The 16,602-nt window shown below is 41.6% G+C and overlaps 3 protein-coding genes across 5 annotated transcripts in view; 2 read left to right on the top strand and 1 right to left on the bottom strand.

The window, feature by feature from the left end:
• Window positions 1-2,043: 2,043 nt before the first annotated feature.
• Window positions 2,044-3,767, top strand: LOC146981247 (nuclear factor 7, ovary-like). The gene has a single exon (XM_085788144.1). The coding sequence runs from the start codon at window positions 2,180-2,182 to the stop codon at window positions 3,659-3,661; it is 1,482 nt and encodes a 493-aa protein (XP_085644270.1). The 5' UTR covers window positions 2,044-2,179; the 3' UTR covers window positions 3,662-3,767.
• Window positions 3,768-8,260: 4,493 nt separating this feature from the next.
• LOC146981246 (nuclear factor 7, brain-like) lies at window positions 8,261-9,821 on the top strand. The gene is made up of 2 exons (XM_085788142.1): window positions 8,261-8,530; window positions 8,573-9,821. The coding sequence occupies exons 1-2, from the start codon at window positions 8,261-8,263 to the stop codon at window positions 9,737-9,739; spliced, it is 1,437 nt and encodes a 478-aa protein (XP_085644268.1). The 3' UTR covers window positions 9,740-9,821.
• A 2,857-nt stretch (window positions 9,822-12,678) lies between these two features.
• The window catches only part of kcnt1b (potassium sodium-activated channel subfamily T member 1b), an 80,784-nt gene continuing 76,860 nt past the window's right edge, over window positions 12,679-16,602 (bottom strand). For all 3 annotated transcript variants that reach the window (XM_085786294.1, XM_085786295.1, XM_085786293.1), the window contains one exon: window positions 12,679-15,988. In XM_085786294.1, coding sequence (XP_085642420.1) covers window positions 15,868-15,988 — 121 coding nt within the window. In that variant the 3' untranslated portion in view covers window positions 12,679-15,867. The remainder of the gene's footprint in view (window positions 15,989-16,602) is intronic.

The raw sequence follows: 16,602 nt of genomic DNA, 5'->3' as shown, positions 1-16,602 counted from the left end.
AGCTACTCTGTTGGTGGTAGCCATCAAAGATACTCTATTAAAGTAGCCATGGAGCTGTTAGCCACACTGGTTTGTTATGCTACATGTGCTGCAGTCAGCTGCTTCTTTATTGGTTACATTCAATTTCACGTCACATTCCGCGGAGCCGGTGACTCAGGATTGTCGGGTTCCCCCACACACAAGCCGACTTTTGATCCAAACAGTCACAAATTGTTGGGGCCAACAATCGTAAATATTGAACATGTTTAATAATTACGATTGTCGCCGCCGACCGTTTTACGAGTCGATTGTTGGGAGAATTTAAATCTTAAAACACCACACACTACAGGAGAATCTCATAAAATACTCTTAAGAGCCAAGATAATCAGGCGATTTTTGTCTTTGGTCGGAAGGGGGAAAATCGGGGCAAAATCAGCCACATTATCTGTGTGGTAGGCATTAGTGTGTTGGCATTAATTATAGGCTACAGCCAAGACTGATAACAGGAGTGAGTTCTATATAAACGTCTCTGGCTGGCTGCTACAGTAAAACATTGATGTGACACTTTTTAAAATATTTTAATATTTGTGCTTGCTGCATGTGACTTGACTTGAATTCAAGTCTTTGCTCTCAAGTCCAAGTAGAGTCTCAAGTCTTTGCTCTCAAGTCCAAGTAGAGTCTCAAGTCTTTGGCATCAAGTCCCAAGCGAGTCCAAGTCTTTTTTTGATTTGATCAAGCAAGTCTTAAGTCATCAAAAAAGTCCAAGTCAAGTCTCAAGTCTCGAGTCCAAGTCCCCACCTCTGCTAATAACCTTGCATTGTGAACGGTATGGCAGACACAGTTGGCTCCGTGGTATGGCCACCTATGGCGGGGTGGGGTGTGGGTCATGATAAAGTAGTAAAAATGTATCAGCCTACTTCAAAATACATGAAGGTTTGTCTTCAATTTGTTTTTATTTACCATGTTTACAATGAATTGTACATTTTTGTTAAAGGGATAGTTCAATATTTCTGGCAAATTGGCCCATTGCCATAATCGCTATAGTTATAGGAGTAGGTTCATTACCTTTAAAGGGACAATGAGGAGTTTGTATTTGGTTATAAAAAAAGTCTCACATTAATGTGGATGAATCTATGCTACCCACACTTGTTAATGGCTCCATTTCCGATAAATATATCGTTTTGTCTCTATCGTTATTTTGTTATTTTAATTAATGGTGGAAATGCTGGGCGAGCCGACCAGCGTTTCCTTACTTTCGGTTTCCTTACTTTGCTTTCCAAAACTCCTCGTTGTCCCTTTAATTGTCGGTGCAAGCTATTTTTAGAACGGCGGAGCAGAGCCTTGAGCTGCTCAGAGCTACGCTACGGAGGCTCATGGGATTTCTTGGTTTCCCTCATCAAACTCATCAAATACACAATCAAACAACTCCAAAACGCTCTGGTGGACAAGTTGTGACCTGCACATTCATCACGCTATGAGATAATAACAGAACGTACCAATGGTGATGTCCCCAACAGGGACAGTTTTTCAGCAAGCAGTCTCTGTATTTACCTCGAAAACGGCTCAGTTTCGTAACGTTCTGTTATTATCTCATAGCATGGTGAATGTGCAGGTCACAACTTGTCCACCAGAGCGTTTTGGAGTTTTGTATTTTGTATTTGATGAGTTTGATGAGGGAAACCAAGAAATCCCATTAGCCTCAGTAGTGTAGCTCTGAGCATCTCGCCGCTCCGCTCTGCCATTCTAAAAATAGCTTGCACCGACAATTAAAGGTAACGAACCTACTGCTAAAACTATAGGGATTATGGCAATGGGCCAATTTGCCAAAATGTTGAACTATCCTTTTAACGGCAAGACATTTTCTGTAATTCTCTATCTTCATCCATCTGGATGTTTGTCCTTCATAAAAGCGGATGTGCTTACCGTGATGTTGTTTTAAAAATATTTAACCAATAAATGAAAAAGATCCACATGACTTTGAATGAACAAAACAACAATGTAAAAACTGCTGCAGATAAACAAGCGGAACAGGACAGGTGACATTCAGTGACACAGGTGGAGAGGAAGTGAAAATAAATCAGACAGTGTTGATCGGAGCTGAGACGCCCTTACAGTGTGTGAGATCTCTACTGGAAAACACACCTTCAGAGGACTGTAAGAGGAAAGTTGAGGACTCAGTAACTCGGTGAGTTTTGCTGAAATGGCTGAGAAAGCTGCTCTCTTTGAAAGTTTCCTGAGTTGCCATGTGTGTTCAGAGACTTTCAGAGATCCTGTGTCTCTGGGCTGCAACCACAGTTTCTGTTCAAGCTGCCTGAACAAATTCTGGGAACAAGCTGAAAACAAAAACTGTCCCATCTGTAAAAGGAAATCTTCAAAGGATTATCCAGATATCAATCTTACACTAAAGGATCTGGCTGATTCCTTTGCTGGGAGCCAGAAATCTGGATCATCAGAGACAGGCTCCATCTTAGTTGAGGGGGAAAGCAGTGGTTCACCTGTGAAAAAAAGAAAGAAGGAGGATGAGGTGGTCTGTAGTAAACATGAAGAGGAGCCTAAATTGTTCTGTAAGGATGAAGATCGAGCTGTGTGTCCTGTCTGTGATGTTTCTGTCCACCAGAGTCACGAGGTGGTTCCTGTAGAAGAAGCAGTCAGTGACCTGAAGGAGCAGCTGAAATATGACTTAAAGTCTCTGAAGGACAAGAGGAAAAAATATAAAAAAGTGGCGAAAACATACGATGAAATGTTTCAACACTCCAAGAAGCAGCTGTTGTCCACAGAGAGGCAGATCAGAGCAGAGTTCAACAAGCTCCACCAGCTCCTGAAAGAGGAAGAGGAGTCCAGACTGGCAGCTCTGAGGGAGGAAGAGGAGCAGAAGGGGAAGACTATGAGCAGAGAGATGAAGATGATTGAGGAGCGGATCTCCTCTCTGTCAGACAGTATGTGTGCTGTTGAAGAAGAGCTGCAGAAACACAAGGTGGCGTTCCTCAGCAGTTATAAAGCCACTCAGACCAGAGCCAGAGCCCAGTGCTCACTGTCAGATCCACAGCTGCTCTCAGGAGCTCTGATAGATGAGGCCAAACACCTGGGCAACCTGTCCTTCAGAGTCTGGGAGAAGATCAAGGAGAAGATCAAGGAGAAGGTCCACTTCACTCCTGTCATCCTGGACCCAAACACTGCATATCCCATCCTACATCTGTCTGATGATCTGACCAGTGTGAGAGATGGAGACACAAAGCAGCAGCTTCCTGACAATCCAGAGAGAAACACTTACTATGCCAACGTTCTGGGCTCTGAGGGCTTCAGCTCAGGGAAACACAGCTGGGAGGTGGAGGTGGGAGATCATCCTGGCTGGACTGTGGGTTTGGCTAAAGAGTCAGTTGACAGGAAGGGAGAACGAGGAGCTTCACCAAAAGATGGAGTCTGGTGTTTATTGTATGGTGATGGAAAATACACCAATGGTGATGGTAAGCCTTTGACAGTGAAGAAGAGTCTCCAGAGGGTCAGAGTCCAGCTGGACTATGAAAGGGGGGAGGTGTCCTTCTACGACCCTGAAGACATGACTCACATCTACACATACAGAGACACTTTCACTGAGAAACTCTTCCCATTTTTTGAAATTGGAAAATCTGGTGATGCTGAAACCTCTGATATCAAAATCTGTCACACTGAGATCAGTCTGTGATGTTAAGGTACGTTAATCATGATGGTTTCAGGTTTATTAAACTCTAAACTAATTTTGCTGTCATTTTGTCTTTATATCACAATTAATCAATTTCTCATTAGACTGATCAGCAGTCTAGTTTAGTGTGTATACTGTGTAAACTGAACAGTTTTTTTTTATCATATCCATTTTTACCATCACGATTAATATCTGAGAAGACTTAAAACAAAATGATGAGAGTGTATCACATCATTATCAAGAGATAAACTTGTTCACATGTTTATTGTCCTGGTTTTCAGCATCTTGTTTCGTGTCACACAACATACCGGTATATAGTCGTTTGACCACACATCTGATGTTTTGATTTTCTTTCCCTTTTTGTGGCTGTTTGTTTGTGAGCAGTTTTAGTTTTAGAGCCTCTCATTATTTAAAAAAAAAATTTTTTTTTGATGATTTCATCACTTATTGATCTGTTGTTTTATAGTTGGGAAACAGGTGCCAGTAATGATACATTTTATCATCAGATGTTTACAATGAAATGCTAATTCCTGTTAAACTGTCAGACATGTTTGATTCTCTATCATCATTACGACAATTTCCGTTTCATCCCTCCTTGTGCTTTTTTCTTCACAATGAATTAATACTGTTTCTTGGTTAAAACATGACGCAGTTTGTCCTGATTTACTAAAGCTGTACTACACAGAGAGACACTGAGGGTTTTGCATTCAGACCTCTCAGATAATCTTATTAAAAACTGTGTGATGTCATGGAGGGATATGGGTTATTGTTATATTGTGTTTCTCATAGATTGATGCCACATTGCTGTAAATTATGGTATGAATATCTGTTTTCTATTTGATTAAAAAAAAAAATCTTTATTGTATTTAATTTACTTGTATTATTTTAAATTCATGGGGTCTTATGTCATGTTTTTTTTTTTAAAAAAACAACAACAAAAAACAGTGATGTCAGGAAAAAGCAAATGTTATAGAAAATTTACAAAACTATTCAAATTCATGAACTGTGGCAGAATTTTGTTTAATCTCATTTAACAACTTCACTATGACGCCACAACTTTTTATTGCCGGTTGAACAAGTCGTAGCAGTTGTTGAATTACACATCAACTGTGAGTGATCATTGTTTGTTCTGTTACCTGAACACCTGAGAAGAAATAAAAACACCTGTTCATTCATTAGATCTGGCTGCATGCAGCATTTATTTGTTCATATTTTATATACGGAGAAGGACACTCGCTTCTCATAAGAAATAGTACAAAATGGATCAACCCCTTTTTGACACGTGACTTAAAAACAAAGTGGAGGTAAACATAATACGGAGATTTCTGATAACACCGAGACGACATGTTCCATTCATATACATGTGACAGTTGAGGTTCCTGTCACTATGGCCCCAATTGATCATGCGCCCTGGCTACATGGCTAAGTGGCGAACGCGCATGACTCTTACCCGGGAGGTGTGGGTTCAATCCCCGCCCGGGCCCTCTTCACCTTGCCACATTCTGGCGTTGTTGGCAGGATCCATGTAGCACTAGGGGTGGGTCCATGGATTCCTAATGTGTGGCAGCCTGCGCGGAAGCACGAGGACGTGCTTGTGAAAAGAGGGGGAGAGATGTGACAGTTGAGGTTCCTGTCACTATGCCCCCAATTGATCATGCTACTTGGCCAAGGGGATGTCCCTTTGGCCAAGTGGCAAGCGCGCATGACTCTTACCCGGGAGTACGGTGTACATTTTAGGACATCCTCAGTTGTCAGGCTTCAGCCTCAGACTTTAGATGAAAAGGCATAAGGTCTCAGGAAAACCTCTGTCAGGTGTCCACTAAACAGCCTCAGAAAAAAGACGTCAGACCAAAAGGCATCAGAAAAAAGGCGTCAGACCAAAAGGCATCAGAAAAAAGGCGTCAGACCAAAAGGCATCAGAAAAAAGACGTCAGACCAGAAGGCGTCAGAAAAAAGGCGTCAGACCAAAAGGCGTCAGAAAAAAGGCGTCAGACCAGAAGGCGTCAGAAAAAAGGCGTCAGACCAAAAGGTATCAGAAAAAAGACGTCAGAAAAAAGGCGTCAGACCAAAAGGCATCAGAAAAAAGGCGTCAGACCAAAAGGCGTCAGAAAAAAGGTGTCAGACCAGAAGGCGTCAGAAAAAAGGCGTCAGACCAAAAGGTATCAGAAAAAAGACGTCAGAAAAAAGGCGTCAGACCAAAAGGCATCAGAAAAAAGGCGTCAGAAAAAAGGCGTCAGACCAGAAGGCGTCAGAAAAAAGGCGTCAGTAAAAAGGCGTCACACCAAAAGGCGTCACACCAAAAGATGTCACACCAGAAGGCGTCACACCAAAAGGTGTCAGAAAAAAGGCGTAAAAAGGGTTAGGGACGTCAGAAAAAAGATGTCAGATTAAAAACTGACTATTTTTATTTCTTCAAACTTTGATTCAGTTGAGGCATTTTTTTTTGGAGCGGGCAGACTAGTAATTTATTTATCTATCGCTGTATTTAATGACGTCATCGAAACACAACACCGGTAACGAGCTGACGTGCAGAAAAGAGACTGCCCCGAAAGGAACACGCGTCTCCAATATCTAACGGCAGGTTCACACCGGATGCAGAAGTGCCACGAATAGACGCAGAATGGGCCTGTTTCCTACCGGCGTCCTTGTTAACCGATTGTGTTGTTCACACCAGACGCACCGCGGCACGCACCTCCGCAGCCGGCTCGCGCCCTGCAGCGATTGTTTTGGTCCATTTTGTGTGTGGATCGCGAACGATCGCATCAATCTGGGCAGGAAGTTACCCACAGAAACACGAGAGAATCCAGTTAATTTTCAAAATTAAAGCAATTTTCAAAATAAAATACTGCGATTGACAAATACAATAGCCCTGTGTTTGCGTTTGTGGTCTATTTGTGTTTATATACCTAAAAAGAGCGCGAGAGAGATGATGCCTTTTGGTCTGACGCCTTTTTTCTGACGCCTTTTCTCTGATGCCTTTTGGTCTGACGACTTTTTTCTGACGCCTTTTGGTCTGACACCTTTTTTCTGACGCCTTTTGGTCTGACGCCTTTTTTCTGACGCCTTTTTTCTGACACCTTTTTTCTGATGCCTTTTGGTCTGACGTCTTTTTTCTGACACCTTTTTTCTGTTGCCTTTTGGTCTGACGCCTTTTTTCTGATGCCTTTTGGTCTGACGCCTTTTTTCTGACGCCTTTTTTGTGATGCCTTTTGGTCTGACACCTTTTTTTCTGACGCCTTTTTTCTGATGCCTTTTGGTCTGACGTCTTTTTTCTGACGCCTTTTGGTCTGACGCCTTTTTTCTGACGCCTTTTGGTCTGACGCCTTTTTTCTGACGCCTTTTCTCTGATGCCTTTTGGTCTGACGACTTTTTTCTGACGCCTTTTGGTCTGACATCTTTTTTCTGACGCCTTTTGGTCTGACGCCTTTTTTCTGACGCCTTTTCTCTGACGCCTTTTGGTCTGACGCCTTTTTTCTGACGCCTTTTTTCTGATGCCTTTTGGTCTGACGTCTTTTTTCTGACACCTTTTTTCTGTTGCCTTTTGGTCTGACGCCTTTTTTCTGATGCCTTTTGGTCTGACACCTTTTTTCTGACGTCTTTTTTCTGACGCCTTTTTTCTGATGCCTTTTGGTCTGACGACTTTTTTCTGACGCCTTTTTTCTGTTGCCTTTTGGTCTGACGCCTTTTTTTCTGACGCCTTTTTTCTGATGCCTTTTGGTCTGACATCTTTTTTCTGACGCCTTTTTTCTGATGCCTTTTGGTCTGACGTCTTTTTTCTGACGCCTTTTTTCTGTTGCCTTTTGGTCTGACGCCTTTTTTCTGATGCCTTTTGGTCTGACGTCTTTTTTTGGAGGCTGTTTAGTGGACACCTGACAGAGGTTTTCCTGAGACCTTATGCCTTTTCATCTAAAGTCTGAGGCTGAAGCCTGACACCTGAGGATGTCCTAAAATGTACACCGTACGGGAGGTGTTGGTTCAATCCCCGCCCAGGCCCTCTTCACCTTGCCACATACACAGCATCAAATAATGGATCCAACTTGCAAGCAAGTGACAACAGAGCAGTGTCATCTAAAAAATGTAACAAGGAAGCTATCTGCTTTAAGGCTGCTGCAGCTGTCAGTATATAAAATACAAAGTAATGGAGAGAGGACACAAGACCCCATTGACTAAAACCTGCCGTGTCCTGTTTGTTAAATAATTTAAAAGCAAGGCTAAAAGCTGATCAGGCAGATTTAAATAAGACGCTAGTCTCTCAATTAAAATATGTAATTGCATCTCATTAAAAGCTGAAGAAAAATCTGCAAATAATTAAATAAAAGCGGATGTGTTTACCCTGATGTTGTTTCAAAAATGTTTAACCAATAAGTGAAAAAGATCCACATGACTTTGAGTGAATAAAGCAATAATGTAAAAACTGCTGCAGACAAACAAGCAGAACAGGACAGGTGACATTCAGTGACACAGGTAGAGAGGAAGTGAAAATAGACAGTGTTGATCAGAGCTGAGACGCCCTTACAGTGTGTGAGATCTCTACTGGAAAACACACATTTAGAGGACTGTAAGAGGAAAGTTGAGGACTGTAACTCGGTGAGTTTTGCTGAAATGGCTAGGAAAGGTTCTGTCTTGGAAGATTACCTGAGTTGCCATGTTTGTTCAGAGACTTTCAGAGATCCTGTGTCTCTGGGCTGCAACCACAGTTTCTGTTCAAGCTGCCTGCAACAATCCTGGGAACAAGCTGAAAACAAATACTGTCCCATTTGTAAAAGACGATCTTCAAAGGATTATCCAGATGTCAATCTTACACTAAAGGATCTGGCTGATTCCTTTGCTGGGAGCCAGAAAACTGCATCATCAGAGACGGACTCCATCTTTGTTGAGGGGGAAAGCAGTGGTTCACCTGTGAAAAAAAGAAAGAAGGAGGATGAGGTGGTCTGTAGTAGGCATGAAGAGGAGCCTAAATTGTTCTGTACGGATGAAGATCGAGTTGTGTGTCCTGTCTGTGATGTTTCTGTCCACCAGAGTCACGAGGTGGTTCCTGTAGAAGAAGCAGTCAGTGACCTGAAGGAGCTGCTGGAATCTGACTTAAAGTCTCTGAAGGACAAGAGGAAAAAATACAAACAAGTGAAGAAAACATACGATGAAATGATCCAACACTCCAAGAAGCAGCTGTTGTCCACAGAGAGGCAGATCAGAGCAGAGTTCAACAAGCTCCACCAGCTCCTGAAAGAGGAAGAGGAGTCCAGACTGGCAGCTCTGAGGGAGGAAGAGGAGCAGAAGGGGAAGACTATGAGCAGAGAGATGAAGATGATTGAGGAGCGGATCTCCTCTCTGTCAGACAGTATGTGTGCTGTTGAAGAAGAGCTGCAGAAACACAAGGTGGCGTTCCTCAGCAGTTATAAAGCCACTCAGACCAGAGCCAGAGCCCAGTGCTCACTGTCAGATCCACAGCTGCTCTCAGGAGCTCTGATAGATGAGGCCAAACACCTGGGCAACCTGTCCTTCAGAGTCTGGGAGAAGATCAAGGAGAAAATCAAGGAGAAGGTCCACTTCACTCCTGTCATCCTGGACCCAAACACTGCAAACAAATGGCTCCACCTGTCTGAAGATCTGACCAGTGTGAGAAATGGAGACACAAAGCAGCAGCTTCCTGACAATCCAGAGAGAAACACTCAGTATCCCAACGTTCTGGGCTCTGAGGGCTTCAGCTCAGGGAAACACAGCTGGGAGGTGGAGGTGGGAGATCATCCTGGCTGGACTGTGGGTTTGGCTAAAGAGTCAGTTGACAGGAAGGGAGAACGAGGAGCTTCACCAAAAGATGGAGTCTGGAGTTTATTGTATGGTGATGGAAAATACACCAATGGTGATGGTAAGCCTTTGACAATAAAGAAGAGTCAGAGGATCAGAGTTCAGCTGGACTATGAAAGGGGGGAGGTGTCCTTCTACGACCCTGAAGACATGACTCACATCTACACTTACAGAGACACTTTCACTGAGAAACTCTTCCCATTTTTCGAAATAGGAAAATCTGGTGATGCTGAAACCTCTGATATCAAAATCTGTCGCACTGAGATCAGTCTGTGATGTTAAGGTACGTTAATCATGATGGTTTGAGGTTTATTAAACTCTAAACTCATCATCACACTTCACAGCCAACCTGCTTCTACACCTGCTCATCTGTCATTGTGTCTTTAAATCACAGTTAATGAATATCTCATTATACTGATCAGCAGTTTAGTTTAGTGGGTACTGTATACTGTGTAACATTCACTGAACAATTTTTTTTAATCATGTCCATTCTTACCATCAAAATTAATATCTGAGAAAATTTAAAACAAAATGCTGAGAGTATCACATCATCATTCATCATCATCATCAAGAGAAAAAATTGTTCACATGTTTATTGTCCTCATTATCAGCATCTTGTTTTGTCACACAACATACCATATAGTTGTTTATCCACACATTCACTGTACTGATGTTTTGATTTTTTTTCCCCATTTTGTGACCATTTGTTCATGAGCAGTTTTAGTTTTTGAGCGTCTCATTAAAGGGACAACGAGGAGTTTTGGAAAAGCGAAGCATTTTCACACTACATTTATGAGCCTCCGCACGCACCGTAAAATTCTTTGACGGACTCATGTTTTCATTCATCAAGAATTAAAGTCAGAGGTTCGAAGACGATCACATACCGTCGTAGTTCTGACCATAAACGGCGATTCGGCTGCGTTATTCTCATGACTCGCCACGAAACCGAAAGTAAAGAAACGCTGGTCGGCTCGACCAGCATTTCTGCCACCACTAATAATAACAAAATAACAATAGAGACAAAACGATAGTGTGGGTAGTGTAGATTCATCCACATTAACGTGAGACTTTTTTACAACCAAACAGAAACTCCTCGTTGTTCCTTTTAATATTTCTTTTTTATTGATCTGTTGTTTTGTAGTTGGGAAACAGGTGCCAGTAATGATGTAAATGTCTTGGTTAAAACATGACTCAGTTTGTCCTGATTTACTGAAGCTATACTACACAGAGACACTGAGGATTTTGCATAAGACCTCTCAGATAATCTTATTTAAATGTCATAGAGGGATATGGGTTATTGTTATATTGTGTTTCTCATAGATTGATTCCACATTGCTGTAAATTATGGTATGAATGTCTGTTTTCTATTTGATTTTTTAAAATCTTTATTGTATTTAAAGGCCCCATGGCATGAAAAATGTGATTTTGGTTATTTTTCCGTGCTTGGGGAGGTCTCTGGGCCACGTATATACTGCCCCATGCATCAAACTGGTCATAAACGGAGAAACGCACACCGCCCATTTGTAGGAACATTCTCTTTAAGACGAGCAGATAGCACTTCCTCCTTTCTGTGATGTCACACACAAGGGAACTCCGCCCACCGTGAGCAGTTGTTTTTTTTCGATTCTTATGAATGCAGCTTAGGTTTCAGTTACTTGCCTGTGATTGGCCCGAACACATGCCGCTCAAAAACAGTCAGCCAATCAGAGGAGAGGTTCTCATTCTCTCTTCTGATTGGCCAAATGATCTGTGCCTGGTAGAGCTCCAGAAAGAGGCAACAGAAAGGGGCAGTATAAACGATATTAAGCAGATCACAGGTACTCAAAACCAATGATACATCTTGTTAGGGATATCAGCAGGTAAATAAACCCAGAGAAAAGTGCACAGCATGGGGCCTTTAAAGGAGCTTGAGGCAAGATCAAGGAATAAAACTCATTAGCGATACAACGTCCGTAGCGGCCGTCAGGGTTACTGCAGCCATCAGCCAAGCTGGTGCGGGAGCGTGCATCAACTCTCCACAGCAGGGCAGCTGATGCTGTGACAGTGACACTGTGGCTGAATTGGAAACGGCATAACGTTACTATACCAGTGTTTTCCATTAATCAGCCGCCACAGTTTCGTTTGGGTCCGCCGCAGCAGTCTCTCACAGAAAAAAAGAACAGCTTCACTGTCTCTCATCTCTGCCAGTCAGCCCCTCTACCTGCTGTCTCTCTCACGACACACACACACACACACCGCGCTTGGCTGTTAATAAACAGTAAATGCGCCGTGCCGCGCTCATTGTACAGTGCTCAATTTACCGCGACACCCGGAGGTTGACCGCCTCTGTGAGCCGCTGCTGCCGCTCGGCTGCTCTAGTGGCTCTGCACTCCTCCGAACACGTCGGAGAATTTCCTTACAGGCGTTGTTTGGATAAACTGACTTGTATTATTATTAAAGTCATCGGGTCTTATGTCATGTTTTGTAAAAAAAAACAACAACAACAACAAAAAAAAAACTGTGATGTCTTAAAGCAGAAGTAAGTGATATATTTGTGTTAATATAAGTCTTAAATAGTTATATCTTCCGACAGCAATCACTTACATAGAGTGTTTGGACTGAAACACGGGTCTGTCAGTCACTCTGCTCTGCTCTGAGCCGAAGAGAAAACATTTATCGTATCCTACAGTTTTTATCCAATGAGGAGAGAGAACGGCATGCATGCGTGAATGTGGCGACGTAGCGACGAGGACTGTTATGGTGCGTTCAAGGAAACTCGTATTTTTCCGACCGTGAAGTGGTACCAGTTCGATCTGGTACGAGTTCACGGGTCAGAAGTTACGAGTGGCCGTTATAGTGACTTTCACCGGTAAAACAGGTCGGAAAAACACGAGTGGGTTGCCTGGAACGCTACAAAGTCGTAAGTTGTGACTTGAAGCTGTAATTTACGATTTCAAAAGCCTGCCTGGAACGCAGCATTAGCGAAAACGACCGGACCACTTACTTCTGCTTTAAGAGAGTAAAAAGCAAATGTTATAGAAAATTTACAAAACTATTCAAATTCATGAACTGTGGCAGAATTTTGTTTAATCTCATTTAACAACTTCACTATGACGCCATAACTTTTTATTGCCAGTTGAACAAGTCGTAGCAGTTGTTGAATTACACATCATTTGTGAGTGATCATGTTTGTTCTGTCACTTGAACACCTGAGAAGAAATAAAAACACCCGTTCATTCATTAGATCTGGCTGCATGCAGCATTTATTTGTTCATATTTTATATACGGAGAAGGACACTCGCTTCTCATAAGAAATAGTACAAAATGGATCAACCCCTTTTTGACACGTGACTTAAAAACAAAGTGGAGGTAAACATAATACGGAGGTTTCTGATAACACCGAGACGACATGCATGTTCCATTCATATAAATACACAGTATCAAATAATGGATCCAACTTGCAAGCAGTTGACTTGATTATGGGTTTCTCTAAGGACGGGACATCACATTAAATGTCCTAAATGTACAAAATGTATCGTTCTTGGCAAGCTTGTATATCAAAACATGCTTTTTTCTTTAAAGTGTTTGCATGCCCCTTGTGGTATTGTAAGTACGGACAGTAGGAGATCTGAAGTGATTTGGTTGTGGAGTGTTGTGAAGTGAGGACCCAGGAAGACGTTGAATGAATGGATCAACACACCGATCGTATCCTCCATCGTGGTCGCTCGTGCTTTCACTCCTCAGCTCTCCTGCCCTGTAAACTGACACTTCTGAGGGGCTGCTGAGCAAAGATCAACAGTTCAATTCAACTGGACTCTTTGCAAAATATATAAATTGTAAAACATAGAGAGAGAGAGAAAAAAAAAGCTTATGCTGATTCCTCCACAAAAGGCAGATTTCAAAGAGAAAACAATACATTTTAAGATTCCTTCATCAGAGCTATCACTTCATCTTTGTCGTGAAAATAAAAATGGCACGTATAAGCTTTGCAAACATCTGCAAGGTGTGCATGTGCACAATACTGCACATCTGGCTGTCTTTGCTTCACAGGAATGGTTGAATACTGTCCGCTGTGTTGTACAGATTCAGCTTAAAGGGTCATGCTGTTTTGCTCTAGACATCCCCGCAGAGCTTAGTGCAAAAATAGTTCAAGTCCTCTTTCACTTTTTAAATCATACAGACAAGACTGAAAGCAAAACAATTGTAAAAAATGGCAAACGGTGAATATCATAAAGATACTATTTACAGTCAATGAACCAACCATAGAGCTGAAAAAATGAAAAGATTTAAAATGCTGCACAGCAACGCTCCTACACACACACGTGGCCTGTACAATCTGGAAAAGGAGAGCACTTCATCTCAAGTATATTTCCAAGCTCATTTGGAAACAAGATTACAAGACTGAAACAGATTCAACTGTTGCATGTCAATATCTGTGCAAAAACTGTTCTGCTGCCACTTCTACTGCAACTCATTAAAGAGTTATGTAACGATCAACTCCAAATAAATTCAAGTCCAAAGAAGAACACTAACCTGACTAACACTGGATCAATACTTGATATTTAACTTGTCTGATATTAATATATCAAATCCTTTTTGAGAACCTGTAGCACACATGATTAACTTTCTCTCTCAGAGTTCGATGATTCTCATCCCTATAAACTAAATAACAGCCAACAGCCAAAAGATGTTAGCCTAGCTTAGCATAAACACTGGAAGTGTGGGGAAACAGCCAGCCTAAGATCACAAATTAACACATTGCATTTTGTTTAATGCTCTGAAAAGTGAAAACGGTCACAGCAAGATATGACATGTTTATTACAGCAGCAAGCTTTAAAAGTGCTACTTGATGTTTCCCTCTGCTTCCATGTTAAACTAAGCTAAATTAAGCTAACATAAGATAATCTCTTGCTTCCTGTAGCTCTATATTATTCATACCGATGTAAGAGGTGTCGAGCTGCTCTTTTAAATATCCAATGACACATTTCACCAAAAAAACAAAAACAAACAAACAAAAAAAAAACTACAGCTATAAACAACAGAAATACTCCTAAACTTATCGACAAAAATAAGACAAATATTTTTCTAAAAATAGCTTATTATATGGAAAAATCACGATAAACTATACTGGCAAATTAAGTAGTGTGCACTGGGGGCTGTTTCATTAACATTAACTGAATTTGTGATTGTTTCAATAGCTGATATTAATAAGTAATTCATATTTTGTATGAACGAGTCCCATTTCTATACTGAAGATTTATGTACTGGGTAATGGTCAGGCTCAGAAATAAAGACAAAGAAACCCCACTAACACTGATATCATAAAAATAGATGCAGAATGGCACATACCGTAATGTAGAAATTTAAACATTTAAATATATTTACAAAGAAAGAATAACAAAATGGCACATTGAGTAAAGCAGACATGATTGGAGACTCTTAAAATAATTAAATAAATTAACAATAATCACTTTTTGACAATAGCTACAACAAAAATTAGCTTTCAAAAAACATAACAGAACTTTTTCTTTCTTTCTTTTTTTTTACATGGCTGATTAAAAATGCCAGAGGACAGTTTGTCGTAAAAAAGTTTGTGCTCGTAAAGAAAATTAAAATCCTGTCTGATAAAGAGAATGCAAACAGTCAATACAAACCAAACGAATAACAAAGTAATAAATTAAGGAAAGTGCACATGTAGTGATGTCATAGTAAATGCTTGAATAGCGCCTTATTTCAGAGCATTTACCGTTCTCTTTAGAAAACAAGACGGTGGCGGAGGGTGTCGTTGCCCCGAGATTCGGTTTAGGTAGAAACAGGTGTAGAGGAGGAGGTCGGTTGGTCTGAGTCGCGGCGTGAGGGCAACTTCACCCCGGAGCAAAACGAGTCGGGTGAAATGATGATTTGATTTCTTATATGTGCACAAAAACAAAAACAAAAACAGAGAAAAAAATCCTCAGTCTGTCCAAAGAGCCTCTCACAACAGCAAACCCAGTCTCTCAGACCTTTGGTTAGAGGGGGGAGGAGGGAGGAGGGGGTCGATTTCCAGTGCCCGGATCTTAGTTTCAGATGAGGGGCGGTGTGTGTTAGTAGAGTTAGTTAAAGTGTGTGAGTGTGTGTGTGTGTGTGTGAGTGAGGGGGGGTCGATGACGAGGCACTCTTCATGCATCCTCCTGTAGCAGCTCAGTGGGAACCAGCCGATCTCTCAGCGCCGTGGCGATTGTTTCTGGTCTGAGCCCGAGAGACACATAATGCACATTCACTACAGACAGCTGTTCTGTTCCTTGGCCCGAGACGAGTCTTCTTCATCTGCGCGAGACAAACCAGCTCCGTCTTAAGAGAGTTAAGGGTCAGGGTGTCGAGGACTGGTTGGGAGGGGGGGGGGGGGTAGCTTGGGTTTGGGTGTTTACAGTAGGTGTGTTGGGGTTTCAGAGGTGAGTCTCGTCTCTCGTCTCTGTGCCAAAGTCCTGCTGGTTCCTGGTGCTGTGTGGCTGCCCCGCCTGTGAGTCCTCTGGCATGTGGGCCAGTGGGTCGGACCGGATAATGTACCTGCAGAGAGGAAATCCACATTATCAGGCAGAATGGAGCAGAGAGGCTGAAGGATTATAGTGTAACAGCTGAAAAAAACTGGACTCTGAACTTTAGCAATGAAAATTAATCACCAAAATCAAAGCTGAAATGTCTCAGAGCTAAAAAAAAATTTCAAAATAGCTGGTCGTGAACAGCAAAGATAGAAAAGTGAGATGTCCAAGAAATTGTGATAATAGCTCACACTTGTTTTGTTACTCCTGATAACAATTATATATTACCAAAGAGATGTGGTTTGACTGTGGTGTGATACTGTTGTCACTTAATGATACTGTAAATGTAAAATGATAAATGTATTTGTGTATTTCCTGTGCACATCTGTACAGTACAAAACCGTTTTTTTTTTTACACAGTAGTAAAAGTTTTTTAAAAATCTGAATGGGATATAATGTATTGACCTGAATTTTTTTTTTTTTTCATTTTCTTCCATATGAATATTTTATGAAAAAGTGAGGTCGCCCTATATTCAGAGTCTTCAGACTTGTAAATACAAAACAATACACATCCACAACAGCAGGTGGCGCCTAATACCTCCTTCCTAAGGCGGCCTGAATAATCGAGAAGCACAGAGACTT

The sequence above is a fragment of the Trachurus japonicus genome, chromosome 9 (genome assembly GCF_045865225.1).
Source record: "Trachurus japonicus isolate A0001 chromosome 9, Traja_1.0".
Classification (NCBI taxonomy): Eukaryota; Metazoa; Chordata; class Actinopteri; order Carangiformes; family Carangidae; genus Trachurus; species Trachurus japonicus.
This window is presented reverse-complemented; position numbering and strand designations above follow the sequence as displayed.

Bases quoted from the DNA above. Each gene is read 5' to 3' on its own strand.
- LOC146981247 (XM_085788144.1), top strand. From the start codon at position 2,180: ATGGCTGAGAAAGCTGCTCTCTTTGAAAGTTTCCTGAGTTGCCATGTG.
- LOC146981246 (XM_085788142.1), top strand. From the start codon at position 8,261: ATGGCTAGGAAAGGTTCTGTCTTGGAAGATTACCTGAGTTGCCATGTT. The intron at 8,531-8,572 runs GTTGAGGGGGAA...AAAAAAAGAAAG, and splicing joins CAGAGACGGACTCCATCTTT to AAGGAGGATGAGGTGGTCTG.